Genomic DNA, 21,321 nt, shown 5'->3' with positions numbered 1-21,321 from the left:
CCTAATTCTAAGCCCAAACCAAACCTTAGCACCAAAACTAACCCTAACCCTAACCCTAACCCCAAACTTAAACCTATCCCTGACACTAACCCCTAACCCTAGACCTAAACCTAACTCTAACCCTAAACCTAACCTCAATACTAATCCTAACCCAAAACCTAACCCCTAAACCGAACCATAACCCAAAACCTAACCCCTGAACTTAACCCTAACCCAAACCCTAACTCTAACTCTAACCCTAATCGTAAACCTAACCGTAAATCTAACCTTAACCCTAACTCTAACCCTAACCCCTAACCCCAACCCTAACACATAACACTAACCCTAACACTAAGCCTAAATTTAACCCTAACTCTAACCCTAACCCTAACCCTAACACTGACACTAACCTAACCATAACCCTAACCCCAACCCCAACTCTAAACCTAACCCCTAACCCTAACACTAAACCTAACACTAACCCTAACCCTAACTTTAAACCTAACTCTAACCCTAATCCTAACACTGACACTAACCTAACCATAACCCTAACCCCAACCCCAATTCTAAACCTGAACCCTAACCCTAACACTAACCCTAACACTAACCCTAACCCTAACCCTAACCCTAACCTAACATGAACCCTAACACCAATCCTACCTCCTAACGCTTAAACCCTAGCCCCTAACCCTAACCCCAACCCTAACTCCAACTCTAACCCCAACCCTAACCCTAACCCTAGGCTTAACCGCAAACCTAACATTAATCCTAGCTCTAATCCTAGCCTTATCCTTAACCCTAACGCTAACCCTAACCCTAACCCTAACGTTAACCCTAACCCTAACCCTAACGCTAACCCTAACCCTAACCCTAACCCTAACCCTAACGCAAACCCTAACACTAACACTAACCCTAACCCTAACCCTAACCCTAACCCCAACATAAGCCCTAACCCTAACCCCAACCCTAACTCTAACCCTAAACCCAAAATAAACCCTAACCCTAACCCCAACCCTAACCCTAACCCTAACCCTAACACCAACATAAACCCTAACCCTAACTCCTAACCCTAACCCTAACCCTAACTCTAACCTTAACCCTAACTCTAACCCTAACCCTAGGCTTAACCCCAAATCTAACATTAATCTTAGCTCTAATTCTAGACTTATCCTTAACCCTAACCCAAACACTAACCCCAACCCTAACCCTAACCCTAACCCTAACCCTAGGCTTAACCCCAAACCTAACATTAATCATAGCTCTAATTCTAGACTTATCCTTAACCCTAACCCGAGCACTAACCCTAACCCTAACCCTAACCCTAGGCTTAACCTCAAACCTAACACTAAGCCTAGCCCTAATCTAAGCCATTTCCCTAACACTAACCCTCACACTAACACTAATATCTAACACTAAACCTAACCCAAACACTAACACAAGACCTAACACTAAACCCAACATGAACCCTAACCCCAACCCTATCCCCTAACCCTTAACCCCTAACCCTAACCCCAACCCTAACTCCAACTCTAACCCTAACCCTAACCCTAACCCTAACCCTAACCCCTAACCCTAACCCTAACCCTAACCCTAACCCTAACCCTAACCCTAACCCTAACCCTAACCCGAACCCTAACCCTAACCTTAATCCTAACCCTAACCCTAACCCTAACCCTAACCCTAACCCTAACCTTAATCCTAACCCTAACCCTAACCCTAACCCTAACCCTAACCCTAACCCTAACCCTAACCTTAATCCTAACCCTAACCCTAACCCTAACCCTAACCACTAACCCTAACCCTAACACTAACCCTAACCCTAACCCGAACCCTAACACTAACCCTAACCCTAACCCTAACCCTAACCCTAACCCTAACCCTAACACTAACCCTAACCCTAACCCGAACCCTAACACTAACCCTAACCCTAACCCTAACCCTAACCCTAACCCTAACCCTAACCCGAACCCTAACACTAACCCTAACCCTAACCCTAACCCTAACCCTAACCTTAATCCTAACCCTAACCCTAACCCTAACCCTAACCCTAACCCTAACCCTAACCCTAACCTTAATCCTAACCCTAACCCTAACCCTAACCCTAACCCTAACCCTAACCCTAACCCTAACCTTAATCCTAACCCTAACCCTAACCCTAACCCTAACCACTAACCCTAACCCTAACACTAACCCTAACCCTAACCCGAACCCTAACACTAACCCTAACCCTAACCCTAACCCTAACCCTAACCCTAACCCTAACACTAACCCTAACCCTAACCCGAACCCTAACACTAACCCTAACCCTAACCCTAACCCTAACCCTAACCCTAACCCTAACCCTAACCCGAACCCTAACACTAACCCTAACCCTAACCCTAACCCTAACCCGAACCCTAACACTAACCCTAACCCTAACCCTAACCCTAACCCTAACCCTAACCACTAACCCTAACCCTAACACTAACCCTAACATCAGGCAACCCGAAATCGAGTCTGAGAAGGGTAACCCGAACCCTAACCCTAACCCTAACCCTAACCCTAACCCTAACCCTAACCCTAACCCTAACCCTAACACTAACCCTAACATCAGGCAACCCGAAATCGAGTCTGAGAAGGGTAACCCTAACCCTAATCCTAACCCTAACCCTAACCCTAACCCTAACATCAGGCAACCCGAAATCGAGTCTGAGAAGGGTAACCCTAACCCTAATCCTAACCCTAACCCTAACCCTAACCCTAACATCAGGCAACCCGAAATCGAGTCTGAGAAGGGTAACCCTAACCCTAACCACTAACCCTAACCCTAACACTAACCCTAACATCAGGCAACCCGAAATCGAGTCTGAGAAGGGTAACCCTAACCCTAACCCCAAACCTAATTCTAAGCCCAAACCAAACCTTAGCACCAAAACTAACCCTAACCCTAACCCTAACCCCAAACCTAAACCTAACCCTGACACTAACCCCTAACCCTAGACCTAAACCTAACTCTAACCCTAAACCTAACCTCAATACAAACCCTAACCCAAAACCTAACCCCTAAACCGAACCATAACCCAAAACCTAACCCCTGAACTTAACCCTAACCCAAACCCTAACTCTAACTCTAACCCTAATCGTAAACCTAACCGTAAATCTAACCTTAACCCTAACTCTAACCCTAACCCTAACCCTAACCCTAACCCTAACCCCAAACCTAAACCTAACCCTGACACTAACCACTAACCCTAGCCCTAAACCTAACTCTAACCCTAAACCTAACCTCAATACTAATCCTAACCCAAAACCTAACCCCTAAACCGAACCATAACCCAAAACCTAACCCCTGAACTTAACCCTAACCCAAACCCTAACTCTAACTCTAACCCTAATCGTAAACCTAACCGCAAACCTAACCTTAACCCTAACTCTAACCCTAACCCCTAACCCCAACCCTAACACATAACACTAACCCTAACACTAACCCTAAATTTAACCCTAACTCTAACCCTAACCCTAACCCTAACACTGACACTAACCTAACCATAACCCTAACCCCAACCCCAACTCTAAACCTAAACCCTAACACTAACACTAAACCTAACACTAACCCTAACCCTAACTTTAAACCTAACTCTAACCCTAATCCTAACACTGACACTAACCTAACCATAACCCTAACCCCAACCCCAATTGTAAACCTGACCCCTAACCCTAACACTAACCCTAACCCTAACTTTAACCCTAACTCTAACCCTAACCCTAACACTGACACTAACCTAACCATAACCCTAACCACAACCCCAAACCAACTCTAAACCTAACCCCTAACCCTAACACGAACCCTGACACTAACCCTAACCCTAACTTTAACCCTAACTCTAACCCTAACCCTAACACTGACACTAACCTAACCATAACCCTAACCCCAACCCCAACTCTAAACCTAACCCCTAACCCTAACATTAACCCTAACACTAACCCTAAATTTAAACCTAACTCTAACCCTAACCCTAACACTGACACTAACCTAACCCTAACCCCTAACCCTAACCCATAACACTAACCCTAACCCTAACACTGACACTAACCTAACCCTAACCCCTAACCCTAACCCATAACCCTAACCCTAGCTCTAAACCCAACCCTAACCCTAACCCTAACCTGAACCCTAAACCTAACCCCTAACTCTAACCTTGACCCTAACCCTAACCCTAGCCCCTAACCCTAACCCTAACCCCTAACCCCTAACCCCTAACCCTCATAGACTCATAGACGTTTACAGCACAGAAGGAGGCCATTCGGCCCATCATGTCCATGCCAGACCACAAAGATCTGACTACGCGAATCCCATTTTCTAGCACTTAGCCCATAGCCCTGGAGTCTATGACAGCGCGAGTGAAGATCTAAATACCTCTTAAACGTGACGAGAGTTTCTGACTCAACCTCCCTTTCAGGCAGTGAGTTCCAGACTCCCTCCACCCTCTGGGTGAAAATATTTCTCCTCAACTCCCCCTCTCAGCCTCCTACCTCTTCCCTTCAATCTATGCCCCCTGGTTATTGACCCCTCTACTAATGGACAAAGTGCCTCCCTATCCACCCTATCCATGCCCCTCACAATCTTATACGCCTCTATCAGGTTCCCCCCCTCTCAACCTTCACTGCTCCAAGGAAAACAACCCCAGCCTATCCAATCTTTCCTCCATAGCTCAGACCCTCCAGCCCAGGCAGCGTCCTGGTGAATCTCCTCTGCACCCTCTCCATTGCCATCACATCCTTCCTATAATGTGGTGACCAGAACCAGAACCACACACAGTACTCCAGTTGTGGACTAACTAGCGTTTTATACAGTTCCAACATAACCTCCCTCTGCTCTTGTATTCCATGCCTCGGCTAATAAAGGCAAGTATCCCATATGCCTCCTTAACCACCTTACCTACCTGCCCCGCTCCCCTCAGGGATCTGTGGATAAGCGCTCCGAGGTCCCTCTGATCTTCAGTTACTTTCCAGGGTCCCTTGCCTTGTTACCCCTCCCCAAGCGCATGACCTCCCGCTTATCTGGGTTGAACTCCATTTGCCACTCCTCTGCCCGCCTGACCAGTCCATTCATATCCTCCTGCACTTTACGCCTACCCTCCTCGCTATTTACCACCCCGCCAATTTTCGCGTCATCCCCCGAACCTCTTGGTCATAACCCCCTCCGTCTAAGTCCGAATCGTTTCATGTACAATCCCAGACAGCGAGGGCCCCAGGACTGAGCCCTGTGGAACCCCATTGGAAACAGACTTCCAGTCACAGAAACATCCCCTCCACCCTCCGCCCTCTGCTCCCTGCCTCTCAGCCAATTTTGGATCCAACTTTTGCCTTGGGTCCCCACGGGCTCTTAACTTTCTTGACCCGTCTGCCAATGAGGGAACCTTATCGAAAGCCTCGCTGAAGCCCAGGTAGACCACATCACTTGCGTTACCCTCATCAACACTCCGGGTTACCTCCTCGATGAAGCTCGATCCGATTTGTCAAACACCACCTTCCCTTAACAAACCCATTGCCGACTGTCCCTGGTTAATCCCCGTCTCTCCGAGCGCAGACGCACGTTCTGGTCCCTCAGAATCCTTTCCGGTAACTTCCCCACCGCTGAGGCTAGACCAACCGGCCTGTCAATTCAAGGTGTGTCCCTTCCTCCCTTTTCTCCTAATAATGGGAACAACGTTAGCAGTCCTCTGGCACCTCGCCTGTGGCCAGAGAAGATTTGAAAATTACTGCCGGGGCCCCTGATGTCTCTTTCCTCGCCCCCCCTCAACAGCCTGGGATACATCTCACCCGGGCCTGGGGATTTATCCACTTTTAAGGCTGCTTAACCCGCTAGTACCTCCTTGTCCCCCACTTTGTCTCTACGGGAACATGTTTGCCCTGTACCCTCAACATTTCCTCCTTGAATGCCCCACCTCCCCCCACCCCTCACTTCTCTGATGCCATTTTATCAGCTAGTAGCTGCCCCTCCCCCCCAAGTCCACCTGGGGCCAAAACGCATCTCATCTCAGTCAAATTAGCCTTCCCCCTACCCCCCCCAGTTTAGAACGTTTATTCCCGGCCCAACCTTACCCTTTCCCACGACCGTCCCAAATCTGACTGAGTTATGATCGCTATCACCAAGAGGCTCCCCTCCTGATACGCCTTTCCCCCTGCCCGGGCTCATTTCCGAATATTAGGCCCCCTCCCTTGTTGGGCTTTCTAGGTACTGGCTAAAACAGTCCTCCCGGGTGCAACTTAAGAATTTTGCTCCCTCCCTCTACCTTGCACACTCAAAACTATCCCAGTTAATATCTGGGTGGTTCAAATTCCCCACTATTCCTGCCCTTACAATTCTCTGAAACGTGAATGCATATTTGATCCTCTATCTCTCCCTGACTGTTTAGGGGGCCTATAGTATGCACCCAACAGCGTGTTCACTGCTATAATTGATTCCTTCATCAATATTGCAACCCCCCCCTCTCCTCTTCTATCCCCCCTCTCTATCTCGCCTGAATACCCTATAACCAGGAATGCTGAGCTGCCAATCCTTCCCTCCTCTTACCCAAGTCTCGATCATAGTTGCGATATCATACTCCCACGTGCCTGGTTAGGCCCTCAGCTTGTTTGTCTTATTCCTCAGGCTTCCTGCAGTAAAATATACTCTGTTTAGCCTTGCTAGACTCGCTTGTTTCTTTTCCAGTGCATGTTCCCTCTGCCCTCCAGACTCACTCGGTGACGTTTTAACTTCTAACTCCATCTCAGCTCCTCTCCCCCCCTCTCTGAACTACTTTTCAGGATCCCATCCTCCACCCCCTTGCCGATTTAGTTTAAATCCCCACCCCCCTCCCCCCACCTCCCAACAGCATTGGCAAACCTCCTCCGCCAGGATATGGGTCCTGTTCAGATGCAACCCGTCCAACTTGTGCAGGTCTCAGCTCCCCTGGGAACGGTCCCAATGCCCCAGGAATCTAAAGCCCTCCCCTCGCTCCTGTGCCATCTCTCCGGTCATGCGTTCATCCGCTCTATCCTTCTGTTCCTGAAACCCACAGCTCGAGTTGCTGCAATCGGGGTGGGCACCTCCTGCGCGCACGGTCACCCAGACCGCCAGGAGCGTCTAGGATTTCCCACGTAGCGCAGGATGCGCATCTCACTTGACTGAGCCCCCCCCGCACATGTCTTCACTAAATAAAATATGGACCCTTGCTTTTATTTTACCCTTACTCCTACTTGAGTATAGGCTAGACGCTAGATCCTCTAGACAGTTTGGATCCTCTAGGGGCTGCTGGCTGCCTGTCCCAGGGTCCTCCTCTCACACTCTCCTCCCTAACCCTAACCCTAACCCCTAACCGTTATTCTAACCCTAACGCTAACCCAAACAATATCCCTAACACTAACCCAAGACCTACTCCTAGCCTTATCCCTAAACCAAAACCTCACACTAAACCTAATATCTAAACTTAGACCTAACCCGAGCCCAAGGCCTAACACTAAACCTAACATGAACCTTGACCCTAACCCTATCCCAAGACCAAATGCTAACCCTAACCCTAAACTTAATCCTAAACTGAAGACTAACCCTAACTCTAACTCCTAAACTGAACCCTATCTTAAACCTAATCCTGACCCTAACCTCCAACCCCTAACCCTAGCCCTAAGCCTAACCCTCAAACCTAACCCTAATCCTAACCCTAACCCCAATGCTAAGTCCAACACCAACCTGAACCTTAACCCTAACCCTAAACCTAACTCTAATCTCTAATCCTTACCCCAGCCTAAAACATAACCCTAATCCCAACACTAACCCTATGACTAACACTCAAACTAATACTAATATCTAACATTAAACCTAACATGAACCCTAACACCAATCCTACCTCCTAACCCTTAAACCCTAGCCCCTAACCCTAACCCCAACCCTAACTCCAACTCTAACCCCAACCCTAACCCTAACCCTAGGCTTAACCGCAAACCTAACATTAATCCTAGCTCTAATCCTAGCCTTATCCTTAACCCTAACGCTAACCCTAACCCTAACCCTAACGTTAACCCTAACCCTAACCCTAACGCTAACCCTAACCCTAACCCTAACCCTAACGCAAACCCTAACACTAACACTAACCCTAACCCTAACCCTAACCCTAACCCCAACATAAGCCCTAACCCTAACCCCAACCCTAACTCTAACCCTAAACCCAAAATAAACCCTAACCCTAACCCCAACCCTAACCCTAACCCTAACACCAACATAAACCCTAACCCTAACTCCTAACCCTAACCCTAACCCTAACTCTAACCTTAACCCTAACTCTAACCCTAACCCTAGGCTTAACCCCAAATCTAACATTAATCTTAGCTCTAATTCTAGACTTATCCTTAACCCTAACCCAAACACTAACCCCAACCCTAACCCTAACCCTAACCCTAACCCGAGGCTTAACCCCAAACCTAACATTAATCATAGCTCTAATTCTAGACTTATCCTTAACCCTAACCCGAGCACTAACCCTAACCCTAATCCTAACCCTAGGCTTAACCTCAAACCTAACACTAAGCCTAGCCCTAATCTAAGCCATTTCCCTAACACTAACCCTCACACTAACACTAATATCTAACACTAAACCCAACATGAACCCTAACCCCAACCCTATCCCCTAACCCTTAACCCCTAACCCCTAACCCTAACCCCAACCCTAACTCCAACTCTAACCCCAACCCTAAACCTAACCCAAGGCTTAACCCCAAAACTAACATTAATCCTAGCGCTAATCCTAGCCTTATCCTTAACCCTAACCCTAACGCTAACCCTAACTCTAACCCTACCCCTACCCCTAACTCTAACCCTAACCCTAACCCTAGGTTTAACACTAAACCTAGCCCTAATCTAAGCCATATCCCTAACACTAACCCTCACACTAACACTAATACCTAACACTAACCCTAACCCTAACCCCAACATAAACCCTAACTCTAACCCCTAACCCTAACTCTAACCCCTAACCTTAACCCTAAACCTAACCCTAACCTTAGGCTTAACCCCAAATCTAACACAAATCTTAGCCTTATGCCTAACCCCAACCCTCACACAAGACCTAATATCTCACCCTAAACCTAACCCCAAACCTAACCCAAGACATAGCACTAAACTTAACCCTAACCCTAACCCTAACCCTAACCCTAACACCAACCCTAACCCTAACCCTCACTGAAGGCCTAACACTAAAAATAACACTAACCCTAAACCTAACCCTAAACTGAAACCAAACCTTAACCCAAACCCCAGCCCAAAATCTAACCCTAACCTTAATCCTTAACCAAACACTAATGCTAACTCTAACCCCTAAACCAAACCCTACCCTAAAACTAACTTTCACCCCTAACCCCTAACCAATCCATAGGGAACATATCCCTAACTCTAACCCTAAACATCACCCTAACTCCAACCCTAACCCTGACCCCAACTTAAACCCTAACCCTAACCCCTAACCAATCCATAGGGAACATACCCCTAACGCTAACCCTAAACCCTAACGATCACCCTAGCCCTAACCTCAAACCTAACCCTAACCCCAACATAAACCCTAACCCCTAAACCCTAACCCCTAACCCCTAAACAATCTATAGGGAACATATCCCTAACTCTAACTCTAAACCCTAACCATCAAGCTAACGCTAGGCCCAAACTTAACCCTAACCCTAACCCCTAATCAATCTATAGGGAACATATCCCTAACTCTAACCCTAACCATCACCCTAAACCTAACCCCAACCCTAACCCAAACCCCAACATAAACCCTAACCCTAACCCCTAACCCTAAACCCTAACACTGAACCAATCCATAGGGGATAAATCCCTAACTCTAACCCTATACCCTAACAATCACCCTAACTCTAACTCCAACCCTAACCCTAACACCTAACCCTAACCCCAACATAAACCCTAACTCTAACCCAAACCGTAACCCTAACCCAAACCCTAACATAAATGCTAACCCTAACACCAACCATAACCCTAACTCCAATATAAACACTAACCCTAACACCTAACCCTAAACCCTAATCCCTACCCAATCCATAGGGGATATATCCCTAACTCTAACCCTAAAGCCTAACAATCACCCTAACACTAGCCCCGACCCTAACCCTAACACCTATCCCTAACCCCGAATCCAAACATAAACCCTAATCCTAACCCCAGCCCTAATCCTAACCTTAACCCCAAAATAAACCCTAACCCTAAGCCCAACATAAACCCTAACCCTAACCCTAACCATAACCCTAAACCCAACATAAACCCTAACCCTAACCCCAACATAAACCCTAAACCTAACCCCAACCCTAACCGTAACACTAACCATAACCCAACATAAACCCTAACCCTAACTCCTAACCCTAACCCTAACCCCAACATAAACCCTAACCCTGACCCTAACCCTAACCCCAACCCTAACCTAAACCCTAACTCTAACCCTAACACCAACATAAACCCTAACCCTAACTCCTAACCCTAACCATAACCCTAACCCTAACACTAACCCCAACATAAACCCTAACCCTGACCTTAACCCTAACTCCAACCCTATACCCTAACAATCACCCTAACTCTAACTCCAACCCTAACCCTAACACCTAACCCTAACCCCAACATAAACCCTAACTCTAACCCAAACCGTAACCCTAACCCAAACCCTAACATAAATCCTAACCCTAACTCTAACCCTAACACCAACATAAACCCTAACCCTAACTCCTAACCCTAACGCTAACCCCTAACCAATCCATAGGCGATATATCCCTAACTCTAAACCTAAACCCTAACAATCACCCTAACTCTAACCCAAACCCTAACCCTAACACCTAACCCTAATCCCTAACCCCAGCATAAGCCCTAACCCTAACACCAAACCTAACCCTAACCCTAAACACAAAATAAACCCTAACCCTAACCCCAACCCTAACCCTAACTCTAACACCAACATAAACCCTAACCCTAACTCCTAACCCTAACCCTAACCCAAACACCTAACTCTAATCCCAACATAAACCCTAACTCTAACCCAAACCCTACCCCTAACCCTAACCCGAACCCTAACCCTTAACCCTAACCCTAACCCTAACCCTAACAATCACCCTAACTCTAACCCAAACCCTAACACCTAACCCGAATCTCTAACCCCAACATAAGCCCTAACCCTAACCCCAACCCTAACCCTAACCCTAACCCTAAAAAAAATAAACCCTAACCCTAACCCCAACCCTAACCCTAACCCTAACACCAACATAAACCCTAACCCTAACTCCTAACCCTAACCCTAACCATAACCCTAACCCTAACCCTAACCCCAAAATAAACCCTATCCCTAACCTCAACCCTAACCCTAACCCTAACCCCAACATAAACCCTAGCCCTAACTCCTAACCATAACCCTAACTCCTAACCCTAACCCCAACCCCTAACCAATCCATAGGCGATATATCCCTAACTCTAACCCTAAACCCTAACAATCACCCTAACTCTAACCCCGAACCTAACCCTAACACCTAACTCTAATCCCAACATAAACCCTAACTCTAACCCAAACCCTAACCCTAACCCTAACCCAAACCCCAACATAAGCCTGAACCCTAACCCTTAACCCTAGCCCTAGCCCTAACCCTAACCCTAACCCTAACAATCACCCTAACTCTAACCCAAACCCTAACCCTAACACCTAACCCTAATCCCTAACCCCAACATAAGCCCTAACCCTAACCCCAACCCTAACATTAACACTAAACACAAAATAAACCCTAACCCTAACCTCAACCCTAACCCTAACCCTAACACCAACATAAACCCTAACCCTAACTCCTAACCCTAACCCTAACCCTAACACTAACCCCAAAATAAACCCTATCCCTAACCTCAACCCTAACCCTAACCCCAACATAAATCCTAACCCTAACCCCAAATCCTAACCCTAACCCCAACCCCTAACCAATCCATAGGCGATATATCCCTAACTCTAACCCTAAACCCTAACAATCACCCTAACTCTAACCCCAATCCTAACCCTAACACCTAACTTTAATCCCAACATAAACCCTAACTCTAACCCAAACCCTAACCCTAACCCTAACCCAAACCCCAACGTAAACCTGAACCCTAACCCTTAACCCTAACCCTAACCCCAACATAAACACTAACCCTAGCCCCAACCCCAACGTAAACCCTAACCCCTAAACCCTAACCCCTAACCCCTAACCAATCCAAAGGGAACATATCCCTAACTCTAACCCTAAACCCTAACCATCATGCTAACGCTAGGCCCAAATCTAACCCTAACCATAACCACTAATACCTAAACAATCTATAGGGAACATATCCCTAACTCTAACCCTAAACATCACCCTAACCCTAACCCTAACCCTAACCCAAACCCCAACATAAACCCTAACCCCTAACCAATCCATAGGGGATATATCCCTAACTCTAACAATAAACCCTAACCATCACGCTAACGCTAGGCCCAAACCTAACCCAATACTAACCCCTAACCCTAACCCCTAACCAATCTATAGGGAACATATCCCTAACTCTAACCCTAAACCCTTAACATCACCCTAGCCCCTAACCCTAACCCCAACATAAACCCTAACCCCGAACCCAACCCCAACCCTAACCCCAACATAAACCCTGACCCCTAACCCCAACATAACCCCTAACACTAGCTCCAACCCCTAACCAATCCATGGGGAATATATCCCGAACTCTAGCCCTAAACGCTCTAACCCTAACCCCTAACCCCAAATAAAAACCCCCCAAAAACGTTTGCCCGAACTCCCAACCCGAAATGCCGACCCCAATCCTCATTCTTAACCCCCACACCCCCACCCCCCCCCGCCCGAATCCCAGACAACCCGCCGGTTTGGGGGGGTGGGGAGTCTCCGGTTAGGGGCTGAGGGGAAGGAGCCTGCCTCGAACCCAGTGCAACGACAATCACCTCACCTGTCCTCCGACAGCCCATCCGGCCAAGACCTCGGTGCACCGAGCGAAGTAGAACATTTGCACCGATCGGGCGTAGCATGCCTGAGGGCCGGAGATCGCTGCGCTGGTGAAGGTGCCCGGGCAGAGGAACAGCAGGATGTGGTGGACGAACGGCCGGCTGGTCTGGGGGACAGACGTCTCCACCTGCAGGGGAACGGGAAGCGGGAGGTTGAGTCTGAGTCAGGGAGGGGGAACCGAGGCAAATCGAGGACGTTCTCTGCCCCGTCCAGCACCCCCGAGACCTCACGGTGAACTCGCTCCTGATGTCTATATCCCTCACTCCCGCCGTCTCCCCGTATCCCTCACTCCCACCCTCTCCCCGTATCCCTCACTCCCGCCGTCTCCCCGTATCCCTCATTCCCGCCCTCTCCCCGTATCCCTCACTCCCGCCCTCTCCCCGTATCCCTCACTCCCGCCCTCTCCCCGTATCCCTCATTCCCGCCGTCTCCCCGTATCGCTCACTCCCGCCCTCTCCCCGTATCCCTCACTCCCGCCGTCTCCCCGTATCCCTCACTCCCGCCCTCTCCCCGTATCCCTCACTCCCGCCCTCTCCCCGTATCCCTCACTCCCGCCCTCTCCCCGTATCCCTCACTCCCGCCGTCTCCCCGTATCCTTCACTCCCGCCGTCTCCTCCCGTATCCCTCACTCCCGCCGTCTCCCCGTATCCCTCACTCCCGCCCTCTCCCCGTATCCCTCACTCCCGCCCTCTCCCCGTATCCCTCACTCCCGCCCTCTCCCCGTATCCCTCACTCCCGCCGTCTCCCCGTATCCCTCACTCCCGCCCTCTCCCCGTATCCCTCACTCCCGCCCTCTCCCCGTATCCCTCACTCCCACCCTCTCCCCGTATCCCTCACTCCCGCCCTCTCCCCGTATCCCTCACTCCCGCCATATCCCCGTATTCCTCGCTCCCGCCATCTCCCCGTATCCCTCACTCCCGCCGTCTCCCCGTATCCCTCACTCCGACAGCCCTGTCATTCCCTGTCACACTGAGATATATGGATTGGTACAGAATGTCACTCAAATACAGTAGATGGTCATGGGGCACGTACCATATACACATGATGCTTCCTCCCCAGGTTGGGAAGCCTCCCAATCTGACAACTGTAGAATGTTGAATCTTCGGGGATTGTAAGCTGCAGGAGAGGACAAAAGATTTTCCATTACAATTCTGGGTGATCGGATCCCAAGAATCAGGATCCCAGGGTCAGTGCTGAGGGAGAGCCGCACTGTCGCAGGGTCAGTGCTGAGGGAGCGCCGCACTGTCGGAGGGTCAGTGCTGAGGGAGAGCCGCACTGTCGGAGGGTCAGTACCGAGGGAGAGCCGCACTGTCGGAGGGTCAGTGCTGAGGGAGTGCCGCACTGTCGGCGGGTCAGTGCTGAGGGAGCGCCGCACTGTCGGAGGGTCAGCGCTGAGGGAGTGCCGCACTGTCGGAGGGTCAGTGCTGAGGGAGCGCCGCACTGTTGGGAGGGTCAGTACTGAGGGAGCGCCGCACTGTCGGAGGGTCAGTGCTGAGGGAGCGCCGCACTGTCGGAGGGTCAGTGCTGAGGGAGCGCCGCACTGTCGGAGGGTCAGTGCTGAGGGAGCGCCGCACTGTCGGAGGGTCAGTACTGAGGGAGAGCCGCACTGTCGGAGGGTCAGTGATGAGGGAGAGCCGCACTGTCGGAGGGTCAGTGCTGAGGGAGAGCCGCACTGTCGGAGGGTCAGTACTGAGGGAGCGCCGCACTTTCGGAGGGTCAGCACTGAGGGAGCGCCGCACTGTCGGAGGGTCAGTGCTGAGGGAGCACCGCACTTTCGGAGGGTCAGTACTGAGGGAGCGCCGCACTGTCAGAGGGTCAGTGCTGAGGGAGAGCCGCACTGTCAGAGGGTCAGTGCTGAGGGAGAGCCGCACTGTCAGAGGGTCAGCGCTGAGGGAGAGCCGCACTGTCGGAGGGTCAGCGCTGAGGGAGAGCCGCACTGTCGGAGGGTCAGTGCTGAGGGAGAGCCGCACTGTCGGAGGGTCAGTGCTGAGGGAGAGCCGCACTGTCGGAGGGTCAGTGCTGAGGGAGAGCCGCACTGTCGGAGGGTGAGTACTGAGGGAGCGCCGCACTGTCGGAGGGTCAGTGCTGAGGGAGCGCCGCACTGTCGGAGGGTCAGCGCTGAGGGAGAGCCGCACTGTCGGAGGGTCAGTGCTGAGGGAGCGCCGCACTGTCGGAAGGGTCAGCGCTGAGGGAGCGCCGCACTGTCGGGAGGGTCAGCGCTGAGGGAGCGCCGCAGCGTCTGGCCGATCGGAGGAGATGTCTGGTGCTACTCACATTCGTGGTGAGGCTGATGCTGCTGCTGTTATTGGGCTGCGGGGCAGAGATGCGGGCATAGTTGAGAAGGCGCGCTGATTTAATGCCCGCTGCCGCTCCATGGTAGGGCACCTCGGTGAGGCTGGTTGGGTCGGAAATCCCGCAAGCGAATATGACCCTGAGCGTATCATCCTGGAGCAGAGAGCACAGGGGTTATTAGCCACGGTGGTCCGGAGATCGGTGGCGTTGGTGGACTCCCATAAACAGGAGAGCCGGGCAAACGCTTCTGGGCAGGACCTTCCCAAACCCATCAGGAAATTCCAGCTCACTTATCGGAGCCTGGACACCAAAGCGAGACTCCATCAAAACCGACCTCGAAACCATCATCGATCGCCCTCTACGTCCGATTTGGTCCACAGGGAAGAGGACCAGCGCTGAGCCGGTTGTGTAGGGAGCTTGTGGAGGAGGAGGTTACAGAGATAGGGAGGGTTGTAGGGGCTGGAGGAGGGTTACAGAGATAGGGAGGGTTGCCGGGGCTGGAGGAGTGTTACAGAGATAGGGAGGGTTGTAGGGAGCTGGAGGAGGTTACAGAGATAGGGAGGGTGGAGGAGGAGGTTACAGAGATGGGAGGGTGGAGGAGGAGGTTACAGAGATAGGGAGGGTTGTAGGGGCTGGAGGAGGTTACAGAGATAGGGAGGGTTGTAGGGGCTGGAGGAGGTTACAGAGATAGGGAGGGTTGTAGGGGCTGGAGGAGGGTTACAGAGATAGGGAGGGTTGCCGGGGCTGGAGGAGTGTTACAGAGATAGGGAGGGTTGTAGGGGCTGGAGGAGGGTTACAGAGATAGGGAGGGTTGCCGGGGCTGGAGGAGTGTTACAGAGATAGGGAGGGTTGTAGGGAGCTGGAGGAGGTTACAGAGATAGGGAGGGTGGAGGAGGAGGTTACAGAGATGGGAGGGTGGAGGAGGAGGTTACAGAGATAGGGAGGGTTGTAGGGGCTGGAGGAGGTTACAGAGATAGGGAGGGTTGTAGGGGCTGGAGGAGGTTACAGAGATAGGGAGGGTTGTAGGGGCTGGAGGAGGGTTACAGAGATAGGGAGGGTTGCCGGGGCTGGAGGAGTGTTACAGAGATAGGGAGGGTTGTAGGGGCTGGAGGAGGTTACAGAGATAGGGAGGGGTGTAGGGGCTTGAGGAGGTTACAGAGATAGGGAGGGGTGTAGGGGCTGGAGGAGGTTACAGAGATAGGGAGGGTTGTAGGGGGCTGGAGGAGGTTACAGAGATAGGGAGGGTTGTAGGGGCTGGAGGAGGTTACAGAGATAGGGAGGGTTGTAGGGGCTGGAGGAGGTTACAGAGATAGGGAGGGTTGTAGGGGCTGGAGGAGGGATACCGAGATAGGGAGGGTTGTAGGGGCTGGAGATGGTTACAGAGATAGGGAGGGTGTAGGAGTTGGAGGAGGGTTACAGAGATAGGGAGGGTTGTAGGGGCTGGAGGAAGTTACAGAGATAGGGAGGGTTGTAGGGGCTGGAGGAGGGTTACAGAGATAGGGAGGGTTGTAGGGGCTGGAGGAGGTTACAGAGATAGGGAGGGTTGTAGGGGCTGGAGGAGGTTACAGAGATAGGGAGGGTTGTAGGGGATGGAGGAGGTTACAGAGATAGGGAGGGGTGTAGGGGGCTGGAGGAGGTTACAGAGATAGGGAGGGGTGTAGGGGCTGGAGGAGGGTTACAGAGATAGGGAGGGGTGTAGGGGCTGGAGGAGGTTACAGAGATAGGGAGGGGTGTAGGGGCTGGAGGAGGTTACAGAGATAGGGAGGGTTGTAGGGGGCTGGAGGAGGTTACAGAGATAGGGAGGGTTGTAGGGGCTGGAGGAGGTTACAGAGATAGGGAGGGTTGTAGGGGCTGGAGGAGGGTTACAGAGATAGGGAGGGGTGTAGGGGCTGGAGGAGGTTACAGAGATAGGGAGGGTTGTAGGGGCTGGAGGAGGGTTACAGAGATAGGGAGGGGTGTAGGGGCTGGAGGAGGTTACAGAGATAGGGAGTGACTCCAATCCCAGAGGAATGACTCTTACCTGCACCTCAGAGATGTTGGAGCTCCCCTCTCGGTTGAAGGGTAATTGAGGGTGTGGTGTGGTTCTGCCCCTACCCCACATACCCTCACTCCATGGAGGGAAGATCGAAATAGTAGCCGAGGTTTGGATAGTCCAATTGTTTGACTCGATTTTAAATGATTCCTCAGTTTGTGTTCCAAATGTTGATGACACCCTCACCCGAGGAGGCTTGGAGGGAAATGGGGAATGTTCTCCGGCCTCTGTGTCCCCTCTCACTCCAAGGGTCACTCACCCATCCCACTCGCACTCCGAGGGTCACTCACCCATCCCACTCTCACTCCCCGCACAGCCACACCTCGTCCACTCTCACTCCGAGGGTCACTCACCCGTCCCACTCTCACTCCCCGCACAGCAACACCTCGTCCACTCTCACTCCGAGGGTCACTCACCCATCCCACTCTCACTCCCAACACAGGAACACCTCGTCCACTCTCACTCCGAGGGTCACTCACCCATCCCACTCTCACTCCCCGCAAAGCAACACCTCGTCCACTCTCACTCCGAGGGTCACTCACCCACCCCACTCCCACTCTCCGCACAGCCACACCTCGCCCACTCTCACTCCGAGGGTCACTCACCCACCCCACTCTCACTCCCCGCACAGCAACACCTCGTCCCTTCTCAATCCGAGGGTCACTCACTCATCCCACTCTCACTCCCCGCACAGCAACACCTCGATGTTAAAACTGCCCTTCCTCATCTTCAAATTCCTCCCTTTCTCCCCCTCCCTATCCCTGTCACCTCCTCCAAACCCTACACTCCTCCCCATCTCTGTAACCTCCTCCAGCCCCTACAACCCTCCCTATCTCTGTAACCTCCTCCAGCCCCTACAACCCTCCCTATCTCTGTAACCTCCTCCAGCCCCTACACCCCTCCCTATCTCTGTAACCTCCTCCATCCCCCTACACCCCTCCCTATCTCTGTAACCTCCTCCAGCCCCCTACACCCCTCCTTATCTCTGTAACCTCCTCCAAACCCTACAACCCTCCCTATCCCTGTCACCTCCTCCAAACCCTACACTCCTCCCCATCTCTGTAACCTCCTCCAGCCCCTACAACCCTCCCTATCTCTGTAACCTCCTCCAGCCCCTACAACCCTCCCTATCTCTGTAACCTCCTCCAGCCCCTACACCCCTCCCTATCTGTGTAACCTCCTCCATCCCCCTACACCCCTCCCTATCTCTGTAACCTCCTCCAGCCCCCTACACCCCTCCTTATCTCTGTAACCTCCTCCAAACCCTACAACCCTCCCTATCTCTGTAACCTCCTCCAAACCCTACAACCCTCCCTATCTCTGTAACCTCCATCAGCCCCTACACCCTCCCTATCTCTGTAACCTCCTCCAGCCCCTACAACCGTCCCTATCTCTGTAACCTCCTCCAGCCCCTACAGCCCTCCCTATCTCTGTAACCTCCTCCACTCCCTACAATGCTCCCTATCCCTGTCACCTCCTCCAAACCCTACACCCCTCCCTATCTCTGTAACCTCCTCCAGCCCCTACACCCGTCCCTATCTCTGTAACCTCCTCCAGCCCCTACACCCCTACCTATCTCTGTAACCTCCTCCAGCCCCTACAACCCTCCTTATCTTTGTAACCTCCTCCAAACCCTACAACCCTCCCTATCTCTGTAACCTCCTCCAAACCCTACAACCCTCCCTATCTCTGTAACCTCCATCAGCCCCTACACCCTCCCTATCTCTGTAACCTCCTCCAGCCCCTACAACCGTCCCTATCTCTGTAACCTCCTCCAGCCCCTACACCCGTCCCTATCTCTGTAACCTCCTCCAGCCCCTACACCCCTCCCTATCTCTGTAACCTCCTCCAGCCCCTACAACCCTCCTTATCTCTGTAACCTCCTCCTAACCCCTACAACCCTCCCTATCTCTGTAACTTCCTCCAGCCCCTACACCCCTCCCTATCTCTTTAACCTCCTCCAGCCCCTACAACCCTCCCTATCTCTGTAACCTCCTCCTAACCCCTACAACCCTCCCTATCTCTGTAACTTCCTCCAGCCCCTACAACCCTCCCTATCTCTGTAACCTCCTCCTAACCCCTACAACCCTCCCTATCTCTGTAACCTCCTCCAGCCCCCTAACCACCCCATCTCCCTATCTCTCCTTACCGTGATATCGAGGTCCTGGGGATCACATGTTCGGAATGGGCGTCGGAATCTCATTTCCGTGTGAGTCTCATTTTCCACCAGCCCCATGAGCTGGTAATCCTGGGAATCATCGATCACTGGGACGTTATTCCCGACTCCGTGTCTGTCCTGGGATCGGAACACACCTCATTGGCAATGAGGAATTCACCCCCTGAGTGATCCTCACTCAACCCTCTACCCCTCCAAACTGTGGGACTCCTCACTCAACCCTCCCTACCCCTCCAAACTGTGGGACTCCTCACTCAACCCTCCCTCCCCCTCCAAACTGGGGGACTCCTCACTCCCCCCTCCCTACCCCTCCAAACTGTGGACTCCTCACTCAACCCTCCCTACCCCTCCAAACTGTGGGACTCCTCACTCAACCCTCCCTACCCCTCCAAACTGTGGGACTCCTCACTCAACCCTCCCTACCCCTCCAAACTGTGGGACTCCTCACTCAACCCTCCCTACCCCTCCAAACTGTGGGACTCCTCACTCAACCCTCCCTACCCCTCCAAACTGTGGGACTCCTCACTCAACCCTCCCTACCCCTCCAAACTGTGGGACTCCTCACTCAACCCTCCCTACCCCTCCAAACTGTGGGACTCCTCACTCAACCCTCCCTCCCCCTCCAAACTGTGGGACTCCTCACTCCCCCCTCCCTACCCCTCCAAACTGTGGACTCCTCACTCAACCCTCCCTACCCCTCCAAACTGTGGGACTCCTCACTCAACCCTCACTACCCCTCCAAACTGTGGGACTCCTCACTCCCCCCTCCCCCCTCCCTACCCCTCCAAACTGTGGGCTCCTCACTCAACCCTCCCTACCCCTCCAAACTGTGGGACTCCTCACTCAACCCTCCCTACCCCTCCAAACTGTGGGACTCCTCACTCAACCCTCCCTGCCCCTCCAAACTGTGGGACTCCTCACTCAACCCTCCCTCCCCCTCCAAACTGTGGGTCTCCTCACCCCCCTCAATCTGTGGGACTCCTCACCCCCTCCCCCCAACAAATTGTGTGGACTAGTCCCCCTCCACCCCACCGCTCCCCTTCACCCATTATCCACCCCCCTCCTCACCCCCCCCCCCCAACCCCCAAAACTGTGGGACCCCTCACCCCCTCCCCCCAACAAACTGTGCGGACTAGTCCCCGTCCACCCCACCGCTCCCCTTCACCCCTCACCCACCCACCTCCCCCTCCCACCCCCGCAATCTCCAGGACCCCAGACCCGCCCCCGCTGGTCAGCTCACGTGAAAGTAGGCCTGTCCATCCTTGACCCATCCGATCACCACGTCGGCCTTGTCCATGCCCCCTGTGGGGGTCAGCCCCACCCCCACCCAGCCCAGGGTGCGGGCCAGCACCAGGAAGGTGACCCGCCGCGAGTCCACGTCCACCTCCCAGCTCAGGTGGAAGCCCTCCGCCAGTTCCACCTGGTGGGGCAGGAGCCCGGCCCCCAGGGCCAGGGTCACCCCGGGGAGCAAGCAGGCAATAGCGAGCAGCGTGGAGGCGCGCCCAGACATCCTCCCTCTCCACGGCCAAACAGCGTAGTGGCCAACCCTGGCTCGGGGCAGGTATATATACCTACCGTGGAGGGGGTCGGGCGGGGGCAGGGGTGAGCGGGAGGGCAGGAGGAGGGAGTGTGGGTGGGGTGGCGTGGGTAAGAATTAGAATTGTGTTTGTTTTCAGGTAACCAGCTCGTGGTCCCCGACAACCATCCTTTCCTTTTGTCTTCTTATGAAATAGTAGACCAGCGGCTTTGAACATGGGTGAGTGTGGGCGTTGTGGGTGTGGGTGTGTGTGTGGGTGTGGGCGTGAGA

The 21,321-nt window shown here is 52.4% G+C and overlaps 1 protein-coding gene across 1 annotated transcript in view; it reads right to left on the bottom strand.

Annotated features, from left to right (window-relative positions):
- The window catches only part of LOC144677242 (DBH-like monooxygenase protein 2 homolog), a gene marked incomplete at its 3' end in the record, with an annotated part of 36,773 nt that extends 15,749 nt beyond the window's left edge, over positions 1–21,024 (bottom strand). Inside the window, exons 1-5 of the mRNA XM_078537427.1 lie at positions 20,755–21,024; positions 19,488–19,634; positions 15,289–15,459; positions 14,047–14,130; positions 12,959–13,141 (exon numbers count right to left, since the gene is read on the bottom strand). Coding sequence (XP_078393553.1) covers positions 12,959–13,141; positions 14,047–14,130; positions 15,289–15,459; positions 19,488–19,634; positions 20,755–21,024 — 855 coding nt within the window. The remainder of the gene's footprint in view (positions 1–12,958; positions 13,142–14,046; positions 14,131–15,288; positions 15,460–19,487; positions 19,635–20,754) is intronic.
- Between the last annotated feature and the right edge of the window lie 297 nt (positions 21,025–21,321).

This window comes from Cetorhinus maximus, unplaced genomic scaffold, assembly GCF_964194155.1.
Source record: "Cetorhinus maximus unplaced genomic scaffold, sCetMax3.hap1.1 HAP1_SCAFFOLD_2345, whole genome shotgun sequence".
In the NCBI taxonomy this organism is placed as follows: domain Eukaryota; kingdom Metazoa; phylum Chordata; class Chondrichthyes; order Lamniformes; family Cetorhinidae; genus Cetorhinus; species Cetorhinus maximus.
This window is presented reverse-complemented; position numbering and strand designations above follow the sequence as displayed.